This window comes from Populus nigra, chromosome 13 (genome assembly GCF_951802175.1).
Source record: "Populus nigra chromosome 13, ddPopNigr1.1, whole genome shotgun sequence".
NCBI lineage: Eukaryota > Viridiplantae > Streptophyta > Magnoliopsida > Malpighiales > Salicaceae > Populus > Populus nigra.
The window spans coordinates 1,687,195-1,711,118 of NC_084864.1; the positions used below are offsets into that span (position 1 = coordinate 1,687,195).

General features: G+C 33.4%; 2 protein-coding genes, 1 long non-coding RNA gene and 1 pseudogene across 4 annotated transcripts; 3 read left to right on the plus strand and 1 right to left on the minus strand.

The window, feature by feature from the left end:
- The first annotated feature begins 4,924 nt into the window (after positions 1-4,924).
- LOC133670769 (uncharacterized) lies at positions 4,925-9,657 on the plus strand. Of its 2 annotated transcripts, XM_062091381.1 has the most exons (9): positions 4,925-5,126; positions 5,223-5,407; positions 5,666-5,739; positions 5,858-5,911; positions 6,017-6,074; positions 6,430-6,548; positions 6,738-6,854; positions 7,431-7,524; positions 8,222-9,657. In XM_062091381.1, exons 3-9 carry the CDS (start codon positions 5,719-5,721, stop codon positions 8,239-8,241), a joined length of 483 nt encoding a protein of 160 aa, XP_061947365.1. In that variant the 5' UTR covers positions 4,925-5,126; positions 5,223-5,407; positions 5,666-5,718; the 3' UTR covers positions 8,242-9,657. The 2 variants fall into 2 exon arrangements, with proteins under 2 accessions (XP_061947365.1, XP_061947366.1); XM_062091382.1 differs by lacking the exon at positions 8,222-9,657 and having other exon boundaries at positions 4,928-5,126; positions 7,438-7,524.
- LOC133671453 (uncharacterized) lies at positions 9,388-13,982 on the plus strand (annotated as a pseudogene).
- A 148-nt stretch (positions 13,983-14,130) lies between these two features.
- On the minus strand, positions 14,131-15,116 carry LOC133670770 (uncharacterized). Its single transcript, XR_009834162.1, has 2 exons — positions 14,562-15,116; positions 14,131-14,431 (listed from the first exon to the last, which is right to left on the minus strand). It is a non-coding gene; the product is annotated as an uncharacterized LOC133670770 (long non-coding RNA).
- Positions 15,117-21,492: 6,376 nt separating this feature from the next.
- Positions 21,493-23,226, plus strand: LOC133670578 (protein SHORT-ROOT-like). Its single transcript, XM_062091099.1, has one exon. It carries the CDS (start codon positions 21,593-21,595, stop codon positions 22,916-22,918), a length of 1,326 nt encoding a protein of 441 aa, XP_061947083.1. The 5' UTR covers positions 21,493-21,592; the 3' UTR covers positions 22,919-23,226.
- Positions 23,227-23,924: the final 698 nt, after the last annotated feature.

The window sequence follows — 23,924 nt, forward strand, 5'->3', positions numbered from 1 at the left end:
GAGCTACATTCTGCAGCCTCTACAGTAGATGAGCTAGATCACAAAGTATATATGGGTTAGTATTGATTATCCAGCTCAACATAATAAAGGATATCCACACTTTTTTATGTAAGCATTCAAGAGTTTGCTCTACTAAAAGATTTTCCTGCTGCAGGAAGAAACAAGGTGGATCGATTCTCTGGAAAGAATCGGAAAGGATAAATAGTGTGTTTGAGAATAATATAAATTATATTTTAGGATCTCATCTAACAGCTTAAACTATTATATTGAAATGGTTTTTTTGATATGGTATCAGAGCCTTGATGACCAAGCGGTCACGAGTTCGAATCTCACCATCCTTATTTATTTGATAAAAATTCAGCACAATGTAATGTGAGCCTATGCAAGTTTCAAGCCTTCATTTGAGGGTGGTGTGTTAGATAATAATATAAATTATATTTTAGGACTTCACCTAACAGCTTAAACTATTGGATTGAGATGATTCTTTAATATAGTCACGATAATATAAATGATGACAATTATGAAAATACATTTTATGATATGCTTCTGTCATTAATTTATATGGTGTTTCTAAGCCACTACATTAATTAAATTCCAGTGCACTTGTGGAAGTACACCCATTTGCTTTTCACTGGACTTGGAGCTACTTTGGCTAGCTCGTCAATTTCTCTTTGTGAGCAAGAATCAAAGGGGGTGGATTGAGGTAGCTAATCCATCAGAGCTACATTCTGCAGCCTCCACAGCAGATGAGCTGGATCACAAAGTCTATATGAGTTAGTATTGATTATCCAGCTCGCCATAATAAAGGATGTGCACACTTTTTTATGTAAGCGTTCAAGAGTTTGTTCTACTAAAAGATTTTCCTGCTGCAGGAAGCAACAAGGTGGATCAAAGTTATTCTCTCTGGAAAGAATCGGACAGGACCAATAGTGGCGGTAATACAAATGATGACAATTATGAAAATACATTCTATGATACGCTTCTGTCATTAATTCGTTGGATGATCCCGTATCACAATTTCTGGAAACTGTCTCCAGATCTGAAAATGGATCAGCGAGGGATCGAATCGTGCAGAGATGTTTCTACCAGGTCTTGTGATTCATATGGTACCCCAACAAAGGTCCAGTGCGCTTGAAACAGAAACTCTTGGAAATTGGAAAAACAGACTAAGAAGAACAATGCTGAGAAGGAGACAAGACCAACATCCTAATGGAGGTGAAGGAAATGAGGTGAAGAATCACGATAAGAGAATACCAGAGCAAAGAAAGGAAAGAGAAGACAAATAAAGGCAAGGTTTATCTGCCGAAGATAGAGGAGGCTTTGCTTATTTAATTATTTACTTAATTTATATTAAGTTATCGTGTTTTTGAAGAAGAGTAAAATGTTTAATTGTTGTTTTTCTCATGTTTAATAATAACAATATCTTATAAATATTAAATTTTTGAAATACAACAAGGTAAAAATATATTGTTTTGGTCAAAACTTTTTGAAATAATGTTATTCTATTAAAATTCTTAGATTAGTATGCTAATTTAAAAAAAAAAAATCACTCTTTGGTTCTCTAAACACGTACGCTTAGAATGGAGGGGAATAACTACTTGTAGAAACTTGTTGGTAATGCTAGTTTGGCTACTTTTTGTAAGGCTTGGCACTTGTGTAAAGATTAATTGTTCTCAGTTTGCTTTCGTTAGGAGTTGTAATTCTTTCTTAAACAGGATTTCTTCCTGTTTTGGTTGATTTTGATCAATGAAGTTTTTCATTCATCAAAAAAAAAAAAAGCTTGGCATATAGGGCCAGTCTCACTTAATTGCAATAGAAATGATGAAGAAAAGTTCAAAGAGTAAAGCTACCAGACATTGATAATATGAGGGCATGAAATGGCTTGACCCCAAGAAATCCATGAAATGTATTTTCATAATTGTCATCATTTGTATTTTCAATTTTTCATTATTGTATGTTGGTAATATGTAACCAGCATTTTGCTTAGAGCTCTTGAGAGCTGTAATGCTACTAGTAACATGTTTTCAGTGTCGTGATCATTACCTACAGACAAAACTTGTTATTATTTCTGAACAATTTAGGCATCAAATGTTGCAATATATTGTTTTTCCAAGTAATTTTTGCGATTAGGTTATAAACTAGATTCATTCAATAAATGGCCAAGCAAGCCAGTAAAAGGAGTTAGGCCCTAACCTCGAAGGTTATGATATTACAACCTCCAAATCCTTTGCAACCAGTCACAAAATATCCCAGTAAAAATAGATCATCAGAGGGACTGATATCAGCTAGTCGAAGCAAAAACATCCTCGAACATTTGTAAATTCTTTGTACGAAGAGAGATTTTGCAAATGGTGGACCCAAGACCCAAACAAAGAAGACGATAAAAGGGATGCGATGTTTGGAATCATTGAGTAAGAAGCAACCCCAGTTTCTTTGGATGATTGAACACATTGTATTTTCCCACTGCAGATCATTGAGGGAAAGTGTAAGTACAACTGAATCTGGTGTGTCAGTCTGTAGCATCAGTTTGATGTCCTCTTTGTATTTGTTCTTGTATCTATAGGATGACTTTCAACTTGTCAGAGACTGTTTTGTGAAAAGCAATTATTAAAGAATATCACAATAATAATTTAAACTAGAAAAAACACGGTGGTTCAATAACGTTATTATATTCACAATAATAAAGAGTTTTATTTTTCATTATATTAAAATAAAATTATATGGTATGTATTTATAATAGATTATAAATTGTCCAAAAAAAATTTTATATTTTTTTATCATATCGCAGAGGCCCCACAGCCCCAACCTATTAATCATCCTACAAAATAAAACAAGAAATAAATTTCAAAGAGACAGATATTGTTGTTCCGCTTCGCTCGATACGCTCTGTAAAACACAAACTACAACGGACTGTATTTCAGGTCATATCTATGATTCTAGTCCAGTGGATTTTACGAGTGATATGGGGAGACGATCTGTAATTCACCCATCTGTTCTTAAAATGTCTCATCCACCAAGAATACCATCATGGATGGCAAATGGAATTGGTAGCAGTCTTGATGCTCTCTTCCTGAACAGATTGAATCACGGCGTGCTGAGATCGGCGGACTCTGTACTCCTCTGCTGTAAAGTACATAATATGTGCTCAGAGAATGATGATCTTGCTCCTTATCTAGACATTTGCAATCTCGGAGTTTTTGCATTCATTTTACTCTTTCCCGCCCCTTATCTTGGAGTTTTTGCTCTTTTTGTAAATTATTTCCTAGCTCGAAAAGGATTCTACTACTTGCTTGAAAATAATACTAATCAAATCAATTTAGAAGTCAGAACTCCTCAAGTCAGAGACCACGTTCTTCGAGGTTGAGTTGTTGTCTCCAAGGCTATTTCTGTCACATATAAAGCCTCTTAAATCTCGACTTTTCTTCTCCTTTTCCTTATAGGAAACTCTCCTAGCCCAGTTGCCACAAGAACACTGCCTCTGTTTTCCAACTTATAGTTGCTGAAATTCCTTCTCCCACAAGGACTCCTTGCACAGACCTAGCAGCTGCCGATTCTTGGATGTTGTTCCTTTGCTGCTGATTTATGGTCTATCTGGATTCTCATTACCACAAGAACATTTGCTTGCTCTGTTGTTTATTGATTATTTCATATGCCTTTGAAATCTAATTATGAAGGTTTGTAATTTTAACATTTCTTTGTTTCTCTTTCCTCTTCTCACTCTCTTGTTTTTCATAACAGACGAGAGAGCCGAATCTTCATACTGAGATTCCAATAAAAAAAAATTGATTTTAGTATCAATGATTTTATCATGAAAATGGAGTTCATTGATGGCAGTTTTATCTTGAAAATACATCAGAAAAAATATGTTTTTTTATTCAAATTGACTTATAGTTTTTAAATAGTGTAGAAGATGTTTTAGAGTTAAAAAATGAATTTATTAAGATTTTTATGATGTTTTAAAAATATTTTTAAATAAAAAATATATTAAAACTTAGGATTTTAAAATTGAAAAAAATTATTACAGTGAACATTATATTACATGCTTATAGTACACTCTAAGACATAGTTTACCTAGAATCTTACCTGAAAAAAAAGTCTTAGACATTAGGTTACTAAGTTAATTCATATGTTATCAAATTAATCTTCAATTATTTTTATTAAAACACTGTTTTATTTTTAAAAAAAATTTCTCCATGTTAATCCTTGATTAGGAATGACAATGTCATTCCATTAACTGTAATATCTTTTTATAATTTAACTTAAAATTTATTTTAAATCAAACTCTAAAATATAAATTTCTCTAATCTATATATATATATATATATATATATATATATATATATATATATATTCTTTTAAAACATTCTAAGAAAATAAAATATACAAACTAAGTTTCAATTTATTTAATGATATTTGGTAGTGTGATAGTAATTATTTTTCAAAGTATTTTTTATTTGAAAATATATCAAAATAATTTTTTTTATTTTTAAAAAATTTATTTTTAATATCAATAAATCAAAATAATTTAAAAAAATAAATAAAAATTAAATTCTAAGTAAACAGCATTTTAGCTGTAATGACAAACTCATTCTAAGTAAATAAACTATCATAGAAATCTCAAAATATATTCAGTAAATTAAGGGTGTGTTTCGGAGAGGTATCGTTTCACAAAATTTTTAATTTTTTTTAAATTAATTTTCTTAAATATTTTTAAATTGTTTGATAACAAAAATAAATTTTAAAAAAATAAAAAATATATATTATTTTAATATATTTTAAAATAAAAATACTTTTAAAAAAAATTATTACGATATTAAACACAGTCGGAGACCCGAAATTAGTTTGGTTGCAATTTCAATGTCGTCGCAATGGAAATAAAAACGAGGCAAAAAATCACGTGCATCACACGTGACAAAAAGGCCCGTTTGTAAGAACAGTGCTTGCAGCTAGCTGTGACAGAGAAAATGGAGAAAGACTGCGAGACAGCATAGGAGACCTGCCAAAATTCACTCTTGAATCACAAGTTAACCAAACCCTAGAATTCAATCTCGGACTCTCCAAAGAGTTCTGCATTAACCTCCTAGAAGAAGACCCAAATGACATGTCATGTAACTGTCCTGCAACGGGTAATGAAAAACAGTATAAAAACAATTTGTGTTTTTTTTTTCAATTATTTGATTAAAGATTTGATTTTTATGCATAAATAATTCAATGGACTGCAGATTCTTTTGATGGGGTCGCTCAATATCCTTTGTATAAGCGTTTAGCTTTGTATCATTCTGTAAAGTGTGGTGCTTTATGGAGAACTTATGTGAAGATGATGTTTTGTGATGAAGTTAGTAACTTGAAGTAGAAAGAAGAGAATTGGAATCAGTTGATTAAAGAAAAGGGACTTGAATTGATAAATGTAAGCATTTTCTAATTGTTATTGAGTGTTTTTAATTAATATTGATTGGTGATTTAAGGGTTTTTCTGTCAGGTTTTTGGAGGGTGTATTTTGTGAAATTCATGTTCAGGAACCTTACTTTTCACTCTTGAAAGGTGTTGTTTTTGTTTCTTTGACATGTGGTTTTTCCATGTTTTTTAGTTTTCATTTTTTAACATAGTATCTGCTGTTTATGTGGTTCAAGACATTTTCTTTTGTAATCTAGGGTTGTGTGTGTAGATGGGGGCAAAACAGTCGAAGGAAGGTGTGCTACTGGTGATTACATAATGTAGATGATTTGCCATATGCTTCGAGTACATCATCATAAATATTTGCAAGTTTATGATTGTGCAATCTTTGAAGAACTCTCTGCAAGAAAGTGGATGAATGTCTTCTTTTTTTGTAGCTTATATTCGGTTTGTTTTGCTATAGAATTGGGCCGGGAGATGTGATACTCGTAAACAAACTGTGGTGCTTAAAGTGGGGGTGAGACCATATTGTTGAGATATATTCATTCATTTATATTTTCAGTCTGGGCTATGTACTTTTATCTGTTTCCAGAATGTTCACAGATATGCTTCATTTTTTAAGAGGCTGCAAGCTGAGAGTCTCGAGAAAGTCCTTCCTGGGGTTAAAACTGTTGAAGAAGGTAAACCTAGTTCTGTGTTGATGTTTATGCTTTGCTGTTGAAATGATGTTCTCAGTTGAGACAAAGCAAGGATGACTTACTAGAATTAAGCTGTCATACGTCGTAACTGCCTGTAATGCTGTCTTTAGTTTGAAGTTAGGGATAAGGGGTAGGGTTTCTGTTATTTGTGCATAATGGTTACTGGGTTGTAAACTTCTAAATATTTTGGTTTGCATTTGTGCAAGAATCTTTACATTACACTCTTTGCTCCATGAAATCTTTTTAAATATGTATTGTTTGAAATGAGAGACTAGTTGAAAAAATTGTTACTGGTGATTGCATTCTTGAATTTATAAGGTCTGAATTGTATAACCAGGTGTCAAGATTTATAGGAAATTTTATGCAGAAGAAAAGGAAGTGTCTAATGGTGTCCTAGCAATCTGTGTTTCAAAAGTGGCTGCCCAGCCATGCCTTTCTCTGGCTAGCATACTGTTTGTGAGTTTTTCCTGACCCTTTTGATTCCTACGTTTCATGTGTGGGACTCAAGTTTAATTTTATAATGGAGATCTTTGGGGTACAGATGTGACATAATATTTATCATGTGGATCATGTTTTGAAATAGTCATACCTGTAAAATGGCTTTTAGAGTTAAAAGTTCTGGTTATTTTGGTGTCTCTAATGCAGGGATTGAGTTATGGAGGTGTTCAAAGTCAACTGGGTACTGATGGGACAGTTTCTAATGCCCTACCTCTTCCAAGATCGACACTTCTCTCATCCTTCATTTTTCCATATAATCCAAATGTAAGATTATGGTTCATAATGAATTGTTTCATGCCGTAAGCTATCTCAAGAGATTATTTTTTTTAGCTTTTTCTGAGCCCTGTGATAAGAAATTGGGTTACATTGAATTGATCTGTTCAAAATTTGGATTCAGTAGAAGGTCATAGTAGAGAAAGCTCATAGCAGAATTTACTTATCTATTAAAATGCAAACAACGACTATTCTAGGGAGAGTAATCATCTACCTTGTTTTTTCTTAATATCTGATATGTTAATCTATTTATCTTGTTCCAATTTAGTCATCCGTGAGAGAATTATTTTGTACAAAGGGAATAATTTCTTGCTTGCTGGACTTAATATTCATGTTGCCTTTAGACCCCTCAAGTAGTGGCAACCAAAGTTGATTTTCAGCATTCTTTGTGGGTACATTTCCTACCTTTTTTTTCCTTTTTGTCAAACTGTCAAGGAAGCAGCTGTCTTCTCAGTTCATTATATGTTTGAGCAGGTTTATGCATGCCAATTGTAGAATTGTTTCAAGCTTGATTTTGTAAATATATTGTGGTTCATGATTCTGAGGTTTTTTATTTATTGGCTTGAGATCAAAGGCAGTGCCTTGACTTGTGGAGCAAGGGCCTTGGCAAAGCATGCTAAAAGGAGCAGCAATAGATATTGGGGCGTTCTTGGAGGAAGTGGTGAGTACCTTTTAGGATTTCAGTCCTTGAACTAGATTTCTTACTTCATTATTCTGTATGGAAGTTATCTTACCACTAGCCGCTTTGCAAGACTTATCATTTCTATATTTGTTAGTGCCACAAACATCACCCACTCGCACTTAACAACCACTGTCACATACTGCTCTTGAGCCATACTGCCGGTGCAAAGACTACTTTTGGGGGCCACAACAACCCCACCCTCCCCAAACCCCCATGCCACCCCATTGTGCCTCTGATCCTATCCCTGGATAGCATCAATCAATGAAAACCTTAGCTAGCATCATGATCTTCATCCCCAAGTTTTTCCGGAGATAAGAAGTTTATGAGCCAAAGTTGTCAAGAATATCATTTACTTTCCAATTCCATTTGCAGTTCTTGAGGAAATGAAGACGAAACCTCTTTGATATGCATATGATAACTCTTTCTGCAAATTATAAGGTCAAAGGTTCAAACTTTTTTCAACAACCAAACATCCATAAAACTCTTACAAAATGCGTCACTTATTATAAGAAAATGGATGTGTTTTGCAAGTTACATGGTTGTGCAGGGCTAGGCCCTTTGTTAAGGAATTGAGTTTCTCATGACCAAAAAGAACGCATGGACTTTTCTTTTATTGGCCTTACCATTACATGCTTGGTGACTATCTAATATATTATCATCACTTTTATCTTACTAGGCTTGCAATGGATGTCATAAATCGCTTAATAGCTGCTTGTAGCTGGCAAAACATTCATGCTGTTCCACAACATGGGGCTGTCTTTGAGATAAGGGTAGTTGATGGTTATGGAGCACATTGGTCTAAAGATGGAACGAAGGTATATTTATGCTATTGTAGTGATCCTTGTAACTTCATGTATACTGGCATTGATGGATAACGTGCTAGGAAACAGAAAAACATGTACAGATAAATACGGGTTGGCTTAGGCTTAAAACATGCTCTACATTTTCAAGAAAAACATGAAAGTTATGCTATTGAGGCCTCTTTTTTCTTGTGGATAAAAGAACAAATTCCAAAAATCTGGAGAAGACATCCAAAAGAGAAGAATAAGAGAGACAACACCAAATTTAATGTATAAGAGCACCTAAATCCCATTAAGACCCTATTCTATTCTATACTGTTCTCTGTACAATAGCTTTGTACTCTGCTGAGTACCCCTAATCTGGGTGCATGTAATGATGGATTCCTCATGAAATCAACAGATTGGTGAATCCAATCAGCTATCGGAGTAGCTTAGTGTGAGATTTGCATGGTTTATACAAGAGAGTGGAATTAACAAGGGACTTTTAGTGTTCTTAAATTGACTACTCAAAAGTGCCTATATATTAATTGAAAAGCATTTTCCATCGGATTATATTATTTGAGCTGAAAATTAAAAGAAGACATTCAGAAATCAGTTGCTATAACTTCCTCCACTCACTGACAAACAGTAAGGCAGGCAGTTCCACCATCTAGATTTTGTGGCACAGCCCTCCATTCCCAACTCTCTCACAACCGGTTTACTAGTGCTAATGGTAGCTTTAGGAAAGCATGCATATAACTGTTTCTTTTAGTGCTAAAACCTATTATTGGATTGTAAATTTTGTCCTTGAAAATGTGTCCTGTAACAATGCAAATTCCGTTGGCTTTTTGCTGACCTGCTGACACTGAACCTGACCCTGTTATCAATGCCCATGTTTTAACTCACCCATTGTTTTTGTTCATTTCAGTTCATAGGATTTCTCGAACCATACATGAGAGATGGTCACTCAAAGAAATGGAAGCATTAGTTTGTGTGAGGGGGCATTTCGACTGGCATCCTTGAACTATACATTTTCTTTTGTAATCTAGGGTTGTGTGTGTAGATGGGGGCAAAACAGTCGAAGGAAGGTGTGCTACTGGTGATTACATAATGTAGATGATTTGCCATATGCTTCGAGTACATCATCATAAATATTTGCAAGTTTATGATTGTGCAATCTTTGAAGAACTCTCTGCAAGAAAGTGGATGAATGTCTTCTTTTTTTGTAGCTTATATTCGGTTTGTTTTGCTATAGAATTGGGCCGGGAGATGTGATACTCGTAAACAAACTGTGGTGCTTAAAGTGGGGGTGAGACCATATTGTTGAGATATATTCATTCATTTATATTTTCAGTCTGGGCTATGTACTTTTATCTGTTTCCAGAATGTTCACAGATATGCTTCATTTTTTAAGAGGCTGCAAGCTGAGAGTCTCGAGAAAGTCCTTCCTGGGGTTAAAACTGTTGAAGAAGGTAAACCTAGTTCTGTGTTGATGTTTATGCTTTGCTGTTGAAATGATGTTCTCAGTTGAGACAAAGCAAGGATGACTTACTAGAATTAAGCTGTCATACGTCGTAACTGCCTGTAATGCTGTCTTTAGTTTGAAGTTAGGGATAAGGGGTAGGGTTTCTGTTATTTGTGCATAATGGTTACTGGGTTGTAAACTTCTAAATATTTTGGTTTGCATTTGTGCAAGAATCTTTACATTACACTCTTTGCTCCATGAAATCTTTTTAAATATGTATTGTTTGAAATGAGAGACTAGTTGAAAAAATTGTTACTGGTGATTGCATTCTTGAATTTATAAGGTCTGAATTGTATAACCAGGTGTCAAGATTTATAGGAAATTTTATGCAGAAGAAAAGGAAGTGTCTAATGGTGTCCTAGCAATCTGTGTTTCAAAAGTGGCTGCCCAGCCATGCCTTTCTCTGGCTAGCATACTGTTTGTGAGTTTTTCCTGACCCTTTTGATTCCTACGTTTCATGTGTGGGACTCAAGTTTAATTTTATAATGGAGATCTTTGGGGTACAGATGTGACATAATATTTATCATGTGGATCATGTTTTGAAATAGTCATACCTGTAAAATGGCTTTTAGAGTTAAAAGTTCTGGTTATTTTGGTGTCTCTAATGCAGGGATTGAGTTATGGAGGTGTTCAAAGTCAACTGGGTACTGATGGGACAGTTTCTAATGCCCTACCTCTTCCAAGATCGACACTTCTCTCATCCTTCATTTTTCCATATAATCCAAATGTAAGATTATGGTTCATAATGAATTGTTTCATGCCGTAAGCTATCTCAAGAGATTATTTTTTTTAGCTTTTTCTGAGCCCTGTGATAAGAAATTGGGTTACATTGAATTGATCTGTTCAAAATTTGGATTCAGTAGAAGGTCATAGTAGAGAAAGCTCATAGCAGAATTTACTTATCTATTAAAATGCAAACAACGACTATTCTAGGGAGAGTAATCATCTACCTTGTTTTTTCTTAATATCTGATATGTTAATCTATTTATCTTGTTCCAATTTAGTCATCCGTGAGAGAATTATTTTGTACAAAGGGAATAATTTCTTGCTTGCTGGACTTAATATTCATGTTGCCTTTAGACCCCTCAAGTAGTGGCAACCAAAGTTGATTTTCAGCATTCTTTGTGGGTACATTTCCTACCTTTTTTTTCCTTTTTGTCAAACTGTCAAGGAAGCAGCTGTCTTCTCAGTTCATTATATGTTTGAGCAGGTTTATGCATGCCAATTGTAGAATTGTTTCAAGCTTGATTTTGTAAATATATTGTGGTTCATGATTCTGAGGTTTTTTATTTATTGGCTTGAGATCAAAGGCAGTGCCTTGACTTGTGGAGCAAGGGCCTTGGCAAAGCATGCTAAAAGGAGCAGCAATAGATATTGGGGCGTTCTTGGAGGAAGTGGTGAGTACCTTTTAGGATTTCAGTCCTTGAACTAGATTTCTTACTTCATTATTCTGTATGGAAGTTATCTTACCACTAGCCGCTTTGCAAGACTTATCATTTCTATATTTGTTAGTGCCACAAACATCACCCACTCGCACTTAACAACCACTGTCACATACTGCTCTTGAGCCATACTGCCGGTGCAAAGACTACTTTTGGGGGCCACAACAACCCCACCCTCCCCAAACCCCCATGCCACCCCATTGTGCCTCTGATCCTATCCCTGGATAGCATCAATCAATGAAAACCTTAGCTAGCATCATGATCTTCATCCCCAAGTTTTTCCGGAGATAAGAAGTTTATGAGCCAAAGTTGTCAAGAATATCATTTACTTTCCAATTCCATTTGCAGTTCTTGAGGAAATGAAGACGAAACCTCTTTGATATGCATATGATAACTCTTTCTGCAAATTATAAGGTCAAAGGTTCAAACTTTTTTCAACAACCAAACATCCATAAAACTCTTACAAAATGCGTCACTTATTATAAGAAAATGGATGTGTTTTGCAAGTTACATGGTTGTGCAGGGCTAGGCCCTTTGTTAAGGAATTGAGTTTCTCATGACCAAAAAGAACGCATGGACTTTTCTTTTATTGGCCTTACCATTACATGCTTGGTGACTATCTAATATATTATCATCACTTTTATCTTACTAGGCTTGCAATGGATGTCATAAATCGCTTAATAGCTGCTTGTAGCTGGCAAAACATTCATGCTGTTCCACAACATGGGGCTGTCTTTGAGATAAGGGTAGTTGATGGTTATGGAGCACATTGGTCTAAAGATGGAACGAAGGTATATTTATGCTATTGTAGTGATCCTTGTAACTTCATGTATACTGGCATTGATGGATAACGTGCTAGGAAACAGAAAAACATGTACAGATAAATACGGGTTGGCTTAGGCTTAAAACATGCTCTACATTTTCAAGAAAAACATGAAAGTTATGCTATTGAGGCCTCTTTTTTCTTGTGGATAAAAGAACAAATTCCAAAAATCTGGAGAAGACATCCAAAAGAGAAGAATAAGAGAGACAACACCAAATTTAATGTATAAGAGCACCTAAATCCCATTAAGACCCTATTCTATTCTATACTGTTCTCTGTACAATAGCTTTGTACTCTGCTGAGTACCCCTAATCTGGGTGCATGTAATGATGGATTCCTCATGAAATCAACAGATTGGTGAATCCAATCAGCTATCGGAGTAGCTTAGTGTGAGATTTGCATGGTTTATACAAGAGAGTGGAATTAACAAGGGACTTTTAGTGTTCTTAAATTGACTACTCAAAAGTGCCTATATATTAATTGAAAAGCATTTTCCATCGGATTATATTATTTGAGCTGAAAATTAAAAGAAGACATTCAGAAATCAGTTGCTATAACTTCCTCCACTCACTGACAAACAGTAAGGCAGGCAGTTCCACCATCTAGATTTTGTGGCACAGCCCTCCATTCCCAACTCTCTCACAACCGGTTTACTAGTGCTAATGGTAGCTTTAGGAAAGCATGCATATAACTGTTTCTTTTAGTGCTAAAACCTATTATTGGATTGTAAATTTTGTCCTTGAAAATGTGTCCTGTAACAATGCAAATTCCGTTGGCTTTTTGCTGACCTGCTGACACTGAACCTGACCCTGTTATCAATGCCCATGTTTTAACTCACCCATTGTTTTTGTTCATTTCAGTTCATAGGATTTCTCGAACCATACATGAGAGATGGTCACTCAAAGAAATGGAAGCATTAGTTTGTGTGAGGGGGCATTTCGACTGGCATCCTTGAACTATACAGGTATACTGTCTCATGGTAATGCCTTAGCCCTACCCTCGCTTTCCTTTGTGTCATTTAACTTATTAGGATTTCTTGAACTACACATGGAAGATTGTCACTTAAAGGGATTGAAGCATAGTTTGTGTGAGGGGGCATTCCTAGTGGTGTCCTTGATCTGTAAAAATGTCATCATGATGGCAACTTGAATACAAAGTTTTCAAAGAAATGGTATCTTAATCGCAGTGCTCAGTTCCATCTTATGAAACTGACTGGGACTTTAGAGGTCTTTGATCTTTATTGATGTTCAATCTCTGCTTGATTTAAAACTTGAATACGAAGTATTTATAAGCTTGGCTGGTCAGGGGCAATAATCGTTATGGAACTAGCATTGGTTTTGTGGTGTCTATGCACATCTTGATGTATCTTATGGGAAAGATATCATAGGTTTGCAATCATTCCTTAAGTGGCTATCACTCGGTAACATGTCCTGCCTCGTACTCACTTGTTCTATGTTTATGTGACAGATGTATTTACATTAAGGTCGAGAAGCAACCTATATAAAATATACAATAGAGTGTGACATGTCACAGTACAGGTTATTCAGGCAACCTGGAAGAATTTTTGAAAATTTTGATTGATGATGGCACCAAGATTGCATCAATATTATCTCAAGGCAGTAAACAGACCAAGGGCCGATTGCTGTCAGCAAGCGCTTGTGCATATTACAACTGTTAAATGAACCATCCTTGTCAACCCCTCCCTCCATTAACATTTAGTGTATGTAATTATCTTGGGGACAGTTGATGTTAACATTTTTAAGGATTCTCAAAAGCAGGCAACATACACCGGCTAAGGACAATTTATGTTTTCCTCTCACTTTGTTACTTCTCTCTAATTATCTGAATGGTCGTGCAGTTTGGATTTATTGCTTTAGTACTGTTGATATTTTAAGTTCCTCTATTGTCAATCTATTAACCCCATATGTCTCCTGGTCTAGCATGAATGTCACTCAGTTTCTCATGAACACCGTTGGTGTCATGGTTCCATCAATTTCCTTTTGAACAGGGTTGATGTGGTTAAATCTCCTTGTGTTTGTAAGTGGTGTTCGTCCTCTTGTTTAAACTTGAATACGTAGTTGCTACAAGATTTCTAAAAGTTACAGAATGATGAGAGCTGCATGGAGAAGATTGCAAGCTCAGATACTAGGGTTTCATTGATCTGACACTGATGTTACCTGTTTTGCACTCCTCTTTTAGGTGCTTTAGGTGGTCTATCGTCGGTCAGTCTCTCCCGGGTCATTGTCGATGTTGAAGCAAATTGCAGTTTACTTTTAGCAGCACTATCTCCAAATTGATCTGCTCTATCGTTTAGTTTCTGCAGATAAAAACGATTCAGAAAAAGAACTGATTGCTTTATCATAAAACTTTTGATAGTGTCCAGAGAACTTTCTGCATTTGCAGATGATAAATAACTGAACAGCTTTCGGCGATGCTTTTGAAATTACCTCTTTGCACGTTAAGCTCCTTTTCTTCTTTTTCAGTGGAAAGGCTAGAAATGCTGCAAGAGCTGTGGAAGTCTGATGCTTGTCAAGATAGAATATTCAGCTGGTAGGGCTTTGTGGTGGCTTTTCTTTCTCTTGAAATAAGATAACATGGGCAGACCAGACCATCTTCTTCCCAGTTATCTCATTGTGCACTGTTATTATAACCTTTAATCGTTTGTTTTTCTTTTGATTCAATCGGGAGGCTTGATGAGTCTTGTACAATACAATGGGATGGCTATCTCCTAGGATCCCATATCATTATAGTTAAGTTTTGATCTCGATACATTATGAATAACATGTAGGATCATCAAGATGAAGAAAACAAGCTAAATCCACATAATAAAATTGAAATTGATGAATTAATGGAGGCATGTAACATCCTCCTACCAAAACTCTACCTTTCCTACTTCATAAATTAGAACATGCCCCATGTTGGCTCATCAGTTTTCCCATCTAACATCATAATCACTATTATTAAAATCATTAATCTCTTATTAATGGTGGTGGTGGTCGTCGTCGTCGTCATCTGTATAGACTTTGTTCCTTGAGAATCAAAATCCAACAAGATAATTAAATAGTAATGAACGTAAGCAAAACACTAAACTCCCATCAGCACTTTATCCTCGGAGGAGAGTTTCCTGCCCTAATGCCTGTATGTTTGAGCTCATATGAGATTGAACTTTATAAAGGTTCCCTCGCACGTTTGAGGTCAGCTTTTGACTTTTGAGGACTTCTTTCTTATTTTTTTCACTGTTTTTTTTTTTCCTTCTTTTTGGTTGTCTGAAGAAAGATAGTGTTTTTTTCCCTCACTTTTTTTCTTTCTTTTTCCAGTTAGACAGGGAGGGATACAAATCTACAAATTGTTAGATATGTAGAGTTCATCTTTGTGGATAGGTCAGTCAATCAATCTGAGCCTTTATGATCATCTACTAATCGCACAACCATGAAGTCTACTGCTTGAATCAATGAGAAATATTTACCAAAAATATAGTATTTACTGCAGCACTAGAGAGAGTGTCATGTGTATTGCCTTGCCCTTCATCAAATTAGCTAAGAAGAAGAATAAACTTGGGGTAAAATGATTTTTTCCATGTGATTCATTTATTATTTTTGTTTTGAATGGGGGTATAAAGGTTTTTTTGTCTTTTAAAAAGGTAAAATATTTTTATTTTTAACCGATTCTTTTTTCTTTCTTGCTTTTTTTGTGAACTTTCAATTGTTTTCAATTTCATCCTTCAATTAAAATTTTAAATTTGTTATTTTTTTTAGATTTGATTCACATTCTCTTAGTAGTTACTTTAATTATTTTATAAATTTGATTTTCTTTTTAATTTATCCTTTCATTACAAAATTATTCATCATCCAATTTTTTTTTTAAATTGGATTCTTGTTATTTTAATTGCTATATTTTTTTTAAACCTTTTTTTTGTGATTTTTTTTTAATTTCAACTTTTGACATTTTATTTATTGAAATTTGAGCTTCGTGGTTTTTTCAGGTTTGATGGTTCAAATCAAATGGCTCAGGTCACGGGCTCACATTGTTTTTTAATACTTATTTTCTTTTTCAATCTCATTACTTGACGTTATTTAAAAAAAAATGGCTTCATGATTTTCTTTGTTTTTATTTTTATAGGGTTGTCCTGATCTCATGTGGGTTCGGTAAGTTAATTCAAGTGGGCTCGTATTATTTTTTTTGCTTTTAATTATTGTTTTTTTATATTTAATTTTTTTTATTTTATTTTTTAATATTTGATTTGTTATAGCATGGGTTAACATCGGCTTTTTTTATTTTGTTTTTTATTTTTTTTATTTAATATTTGTTTAAAAAAAAACAATATGCCTACGTTGACTAAATATTTTTTTTCTCAAAAAACATTTATCCAACTAAAGGCGGGCTGTTGTATAAAAAATTGCAAGATGAAAGTTCCGAGAGATACAATTGAAAAAATATTTTGCAGTATAAAAAATATGGAGCACGTCAAACTTGCTGTTTAATTTTATCAAAATTTCATTTTGTTGTGGCAGGCCAGCCAGCTTCACGTACCCTCCTGCAATGAAAACTATGCTACTACAAACTTTTCTTATCTTTTTTTTTTTTTTTTTTTGTGAAACAGATACTTTTCTATTAAAATATTGTTTTTGCAAGGTTCATCATTTCACACTCTATTTCGTTTTTCTCTGTTTTTTTTCCCCTTATATTTGAGATAGTTACGATGAACATATTTGAGATAGTTACGATGAACGTGTTTGAGAGTATAGTTATGATTATTTTTTATAGTATTTTTTATTTAAAAATATATTAAAATAATATTTTTTTATTTAAAAAAATTATTTTTGACATCAGCGTATTAAAATGATCTAAAAACTTCAAAAAAATATTAATTAAAAATAAAAAATTAAAAATACTTTTAAAACACAAAAAAAATAAAACCATCTTAAAATAAACTTGCACATCAATTGAAAGTAAATCTTCCTTCCTGAGTAAGGATACTCTCTATTAAATTTGTATGAATGTTAATTATAAAATTCAATTAAAAAAAAAACAAACCCCTGATAAGTCGATGTAAAACCTAGCATGGATCGGTTTTATTTCAAATTATTTTAGAGTTTAATTTAATTAAATTTAAATTAATCCAAGTAAATTTAGATAATAATATTGTTAATTTCACTTAAAAAAACAAAACAATATCTTTTAACAAACTCAGGTCTAATAACTATACTCCAACCCTCAAAATTGAAGTGTAGTTTTTAATGTACATAAAATTCTTTGCAAATTGAACTTTATGTAAGCTATGAAAAACACTTGCAGACAATGTGGGCTAGAATATATCGTGGACCACATGAATGGAATCACCATAAAATTAAATCATCTTTTTTATTAAAAAAAAAAAATAGACTTGAGGCAAAGACATATGTACAGTTTCTCCAATGATTGGACGGAGAAACAGCAGCCTCACCGCTGTCCTCTTGTTTAATCATTTGTGTGGAATAATATGCTTTTAGATACCATTTAATTTTGGTTTTATATGCGCACCATTAAAACCTTCTTTTTTATATATCCATAAATGGTTTGTCAATAGTAATATAAGAAATATGTGTGATAGTTATGTTCTCTAAACAAGTCATTAATTAAATGTTTCCTTTTTAATTTAAATTCTACAAGAAAAATATCAAATTAAACTAATATGTTAGCGGTATCTGAAGATAACACCGAGCTTAAATTAACGAAAATGGATAAAGACATAGGCTTGTTTGGTTTTGTGTTAGCTTGTGTATTTTTTAAAGTGTTTTTTAAATTAGTTTTTATCTAAAAGTATATTAATTTAATGATTTTAGATGTCTTTTTTATTAACATGGATGTCCGAGTTAGCTTGCGTGCACCTCAACTAATCCCACGAGCCCTGAAGTTAACGACCATATAAGCCTCCAGTGGCCATCATATTAGCAACCACATGGTTCAAACATGAGATCACAGGAGAAACAAACCCCTTAATAATGATTTTAAATATTATTTGACAATTTTGATGTATTAATATCAAAATAAATAAAATATTATTTTAAAATAGTTTTTTTAACTTATTACACCATGTTACGAACCGACTTGGATTCGAATATTTCCTTGTTCCAAGCTTCTATATTATTGACATATCAAACATGATCTATTAACATTTGTATATAAAAATAATTTAACTTGTATAATTTTTTTATAAATATATTTTTTACTATTGTAAAATAAAAGGAGAACATGATTTATTCATATATTAAGTTCATTTATTATATTTTATGCTGAGTTTTCTTGTCAGTCGTCCTCTCTCTATCTCTCTTTTGCTATGTTTCTTTCTTTTTGCTTTATTTCATGCCTTTTTTTTCTTACGTACAGTGATGCAAAAATGTTCTTGACAGCTTTAATAACACTTCATCAAACTTTAATGGGGCTTGCAAGCTTTAACCTATAGTCGGGTCTAATTTATTTTTGAAGTCTCTGCTACCTAACAATATTCGATCCTGTGTGCTGACATGAACTTGCCTCTTTAATTAATTACTAATATGATTAATTATAAATATTCCACGAGCTTGGGTCACGGTCCAACACATGAATTTCAACAAAGCTGAGAAGGATTGAATTGACATAAAAACATTAAGAATTAAGAAGACTGTGAAAGAAACATTTTCATGTACTTGGATGTCTTTTTTGACTTGGGAAAATTAATGTTTAATTAATGTCTTAAAAAAAAGTGGATGATGCATGCTTGCTTAATGAATATTATAAGATAAGCTATGCTTAAATTTTTTAATACAAATCTTGAAAGCAGTTTTTAATTAATTTCTTTTAAATATTGTGTTAGTCTGATTAGTATGATGTAGAGAATATATATATCTTTAATATAGCTTTAAAATAAATATAATGTTAATTTATATAAAAACTAGTTCGAAAATATCTTTTGTTTTTTAATTATAAGTTAAGAAAAAAATATTTAAAATATTTTGTTACCCCACCCCTGCAATAAGTTAGCAGATGACCACTTTTAGGAGGTTAAGTATTAATTTCTTCTACTTTTCCCTCCCGTGAACCTTAAATGATGGCAATTTGACCCCTGCTCACCCGTTAGTAGTGATTTTTTTTTGTACTTTTTTAAAGTATATTTACTTTAGAAAATATTAATTTAATATTTTTTTTAGTATTTTTCAATCATTTTAATGTGTTAATTTGAAAAATAAATAAAAAATTATTTTAATATATTTTTAAATAAAAAAATATTTTTGTAAAGCATTATGTACTGTTAGATAATAATATAAATCATATATTAGAACCTCATTTAATAGTTTAAACTTTTAGACGAGATTATTTTTTGACATGATATTAGAACTTTATTAATCAAACAGTTATGATTTCAAATCCCACGATCTCTATTCTATTTGTTAAAAATTTAGCATATGGGTCACATCAATAAATTAAGAAAATCCAAATGATATTATATTATACGCTAATTACCTTAAATTAATACATTTTAATAGCTGCCATTCGTCATTCATCGACAAAATCTAGAGTAGTTAGTTTAGTCTACTAATATACTAATAAAAGTTGGAGCTCTACAAGTATGACCTAATTCTACAATAATATATAATTGATGATAATTGATTTGATATATATATATATATATATATATATATATATATTACGTCATGCTGAGCATGAATCATCATCATTATCAGTAAACTATATATCATCAATAGTAATCACAATAATTATATATGTTAATGAGTCACAGTAATGATATATAATTGGCAGAAGGGGCAAAAAGTTTTTGGCAAATGAAAGACTTTTGAGTATGATCAGTTGATTTAGTTAAAATCAAATCGCATTAAAGTCACAATTATTTAGTCTATTTTTCAAGTGCTACTACTTTTATCATAATCTTCTTGTTTGTGCTAACTGAAAAAAATTATTCTTTGTTATTTTCCCTTTAACACTACTCAGTTGCTATTGAACAATTATGAGGATTCCATAGGGATATTTTATTTCTGAGAATAAATGTCTTATTCCTTGCCAAAACCATGCATGATTGCTAACTACTGAGATGATACTGACCTAATTAATATTTTCCCGGCTGCCCTTATTAATAATTAATTAGTTTTTTTGTTCATTGATTAGCATTTTAAAATAGAAAATACAGATAAAAAAAAAAAAGATAGAAATGCATTCTCCAGTGGGGTTGTTGTTTTGAGATGATACTTCAGCAAGCTTGTTGTGAAGATCATGATCTTACAGATTGTGTTCTGCTTTCTCTATGTTGTTGTTGGGTTGCCTTTTGAATTTATTCTAGTAGTTTCGTTGAGTTTTGCTGCTGTGAGAGTTTCTTATAAGGTTTCCTGTTTTGCTAACATGGTTCTAGACCTTTACTTCTGTCTAGTTTCAACCTCTGTTTTCTTTATCTCGATAGTTTAATTAGGTTAGGTTAAAGCTGTTTGATGTGATTAGAGTTGTTTTTTAGGTTTTGCTCTAATTTTGTATGCTAACTTTCTATCTCCTTGCCTACTTTGGCTATAATATATGCCTTATAAAAAATAAAAATAATATAGCTTTCTGCTAAGCTTAATTATTACTATTATAGTGGCCAAATTGGACCACTGGACTAGCAAAATAGGTTATTGGAACAAGGGAGTTGTTTGTTCAGTTGGTATGACTAGAAAGCGTGTACTTGCACATTTAATTAGCAGTTTTTTTCGTGGTAAAAGTTTGGAATTAAAAGCTTTGTTTTTTCTATAATTTCATATTCGAGTCCTGTAATTACTAATATGATGATTACTAGAGACTTATATAGTTGTTAACTTCAAGATCAGTAGAATTAATCGAGGTACGCGCAAACTGTCTCAGATATCCATGTTACTAAATAAATAAATTAGCAGTCCTCTTGATCAAAATATAAAGTTGTACCTGGCCAAAAGTTTCTGGTAAATTTTTTGTCTATTTTCTTGTAGAATGCTATGATTTTCCACCACAAAACATCTTTATGATTTCTTAACAATATTAAACTCTTAAGTTTTCATCAGGAGATCGCATCATTTGAAGGTAAATAGTAGAATAGTTTGATGTTCTTAACAATATTATATTAAACTCATGTAATGTTTCTTGTACTCTGCCATGAACAAAACAATAAAATTGTGTTCAAATACTAAGGAACAAAAAATTTAACCTTAATTTCTAATGATAACATAGAGGTTGCATAGGTAAACCATGCACCTAGTAATCACCATAGAGTTTAGCTTAAAACAAATTAAAATACATATAAGAATATTTCAAATATAATATTATACAAGAAATTATTCACATTAACAAAATAGGATGACTATGACCCCCACCCCAAGATATAATTATACTATGGATATCTATATCAATATAGCTTTCTACTTGGCCATGTCTGAACTCAAATGAAATTTGAGTTTAGCAAAGGTTCTGCCTCTAGAGTCAAAGGGGGCCTCGCCGATCACCCATGGACATAACTCTCTTCTGTCCAAAAGACACACTGACACACTTCTTTCCTTCCCACCAGCAAAGCAATGATCAAGTAGCAGCTATAGACATGCAAAGCAATAGCAGCAACAACAACAATAATCAGCCTCAAACTAGCCATACATCAACAAGCCGGTCTTCGGACTCCGGTGAGGCCTGTGGAGGAGGAAACAAGTGGGCATCAAAGCTTCTTAGTGAGTGTGCAAGAGCAATCTCAGAGAAGGACTCTAGCAAGATCCACCACCTACTATGGATGTTAAATGAGCTTGCCTCTCCTTATGGAGATTGTGATCAGAAATTGGCATCTTATTTCTTGCAAGCTCTATTCTGTAAGGCTACCGAGTCTGGTCAACGGTGTTTCAAAACCCTTACCACAGTAGCTGAAAAGAGCCACTCCTTTGATTCAGCTAGGAAATTGATACTAAAATTCCAAGAGGTAAGCCCGTGGACTACTTTCGGTCATGTAGCTTCAAATGGTGCAATTTTGGAGGCCTTAGATGGGGAAAGCAAACTTCACATAATTGATATCAGCAATACCCTTTGCACACAGTGGCCTACTTTGCTAGAAGCTTTAGCCACAAGAAATGATGAGACGCCGCGATTAAAGCTCACCGTTGTGGTAACTGCTAGCATTGTAAGATCAGTCATGAAAGAAATAGGCCAAAGAATGGAGAAGTTTGCTAGGTTAATGGGAGTGCCCTTTGAGTTTAAAGTAATTAGTGTGCTAAATCATATAGGAGAGCTCACAAAGGAAGGACTGGGTGTTCAAGAAGATGAAGCAGTCGCGATTAATTGCATTGGGGCATTGAGAAGAGTTGAAGTAGATGAAAGAAGTTCTGTAATCCAGTTGTTCCGATCACTTAACCCTCGAGTTGTGACAATCGTTGAGGAAGAAGCTGATTTTACTAGCTCAAGATATGACTTCGTCAAGTGTTTTGAAGAGTGCCTGAGGTATTACACACTATATTTTGAGATGCTAGAGGAGAGCTTTGTCCCAACTAGTAATGAGAGATTGATGTTGGAGAGGGAATGTTCAAGGAACATAGTTAGGGTTTTGGCTTGTGATGAAGAAACTGGTGGAGGAGAGTGTGAAAGAAGAGAGCGGGGTGTCCACTGGTCTGAAAGGCTAAGGGAGGCATTTTCCCCTGTTGGATTCAGTGATGATGTTGTCGATGATGTCAAGGCATTGCTTAAGAGATACAAAGCTGGGTGGGCACTTGTGCTACCTCAAGGAGATCATGAGTCAGGAATTTACTTAACATGGAAAGAGGAACCTGTAGTATGGGCTTCTGCATGGAAACCCTAAAAGGGTTATGGCCAGAACACCATCTCTATGCTCAAATTCGAGGCTCGGCATGGCAATTTATTCACAGGATGGGAACGGCGCGCCATGAACACATATTGATAATTAATTATAGAGTACTACTACTTTCACTTTTCATTTCTTCTTCTTATTCATGCATATTTGTATCTTATGCACTCCAACTTTTCTTTTCTTATGCTATATGCTTGGGAGTTTGTGTTGCTTTTCAACAACTCTAGATAATTGTATTTGTTTGAAGGTGTTTGCACTTGTGCCTCTTTTTTGCAGTTCCATGGCATCCCTTTCCCTTTTGGCTTGCCTCCTCAATATCTTTCTCTGCATCCCATAGTGGGCAATTCGTAAGAAACATTAGCAATTCATCCATGTATTCATAGAAAGTGGTGATTTAATCACATCCATCATATGATCATCAAGTTTCTATCCATCCAAGAATAGCAGTTCCTATAAAAAAAGAATTTCCTGGTAGTCCCTTCCTTTATGTCCTAATGTATATTGACAAATCCTAAGTGGATTGTTGGTATAATTAAATTAGATCATAACAGGTAAGCTCAAGTATGCATGGGAAGAGTTTGCTGTGTAACTTATGTATTATTGCTGTCCTTGTTTTCATCTTCCTGCAATTCCCATGGCAGCACAAGAAACAAATTATATAGAAGATCCTTCTTCAGTTCTTATTTGAATATTTAATGTCTACCAAAACCTAGCTCGGTGGTGATGTATATGCCTGACTCATTAAAAATTAATTTGGGAATTCATTGTTGATTGCGGGCGGCCTGCAAGAGCACCCATTTATTAATGCCTAAGCCTCTGATCTATACATGGATTCGATTTATTTTTTTTAATGAAAAGATAAATGTTTGATTGTTTTATATTTTATTTTTTTTTAAAGAAATGCTTAAATTCACGATCCCTTGAAGTATTTGTTTGTTACGGTGACAGCTTTTATTTTTTAAAATATTTTTTAAATTATTTTTACTTGAAAAAACAT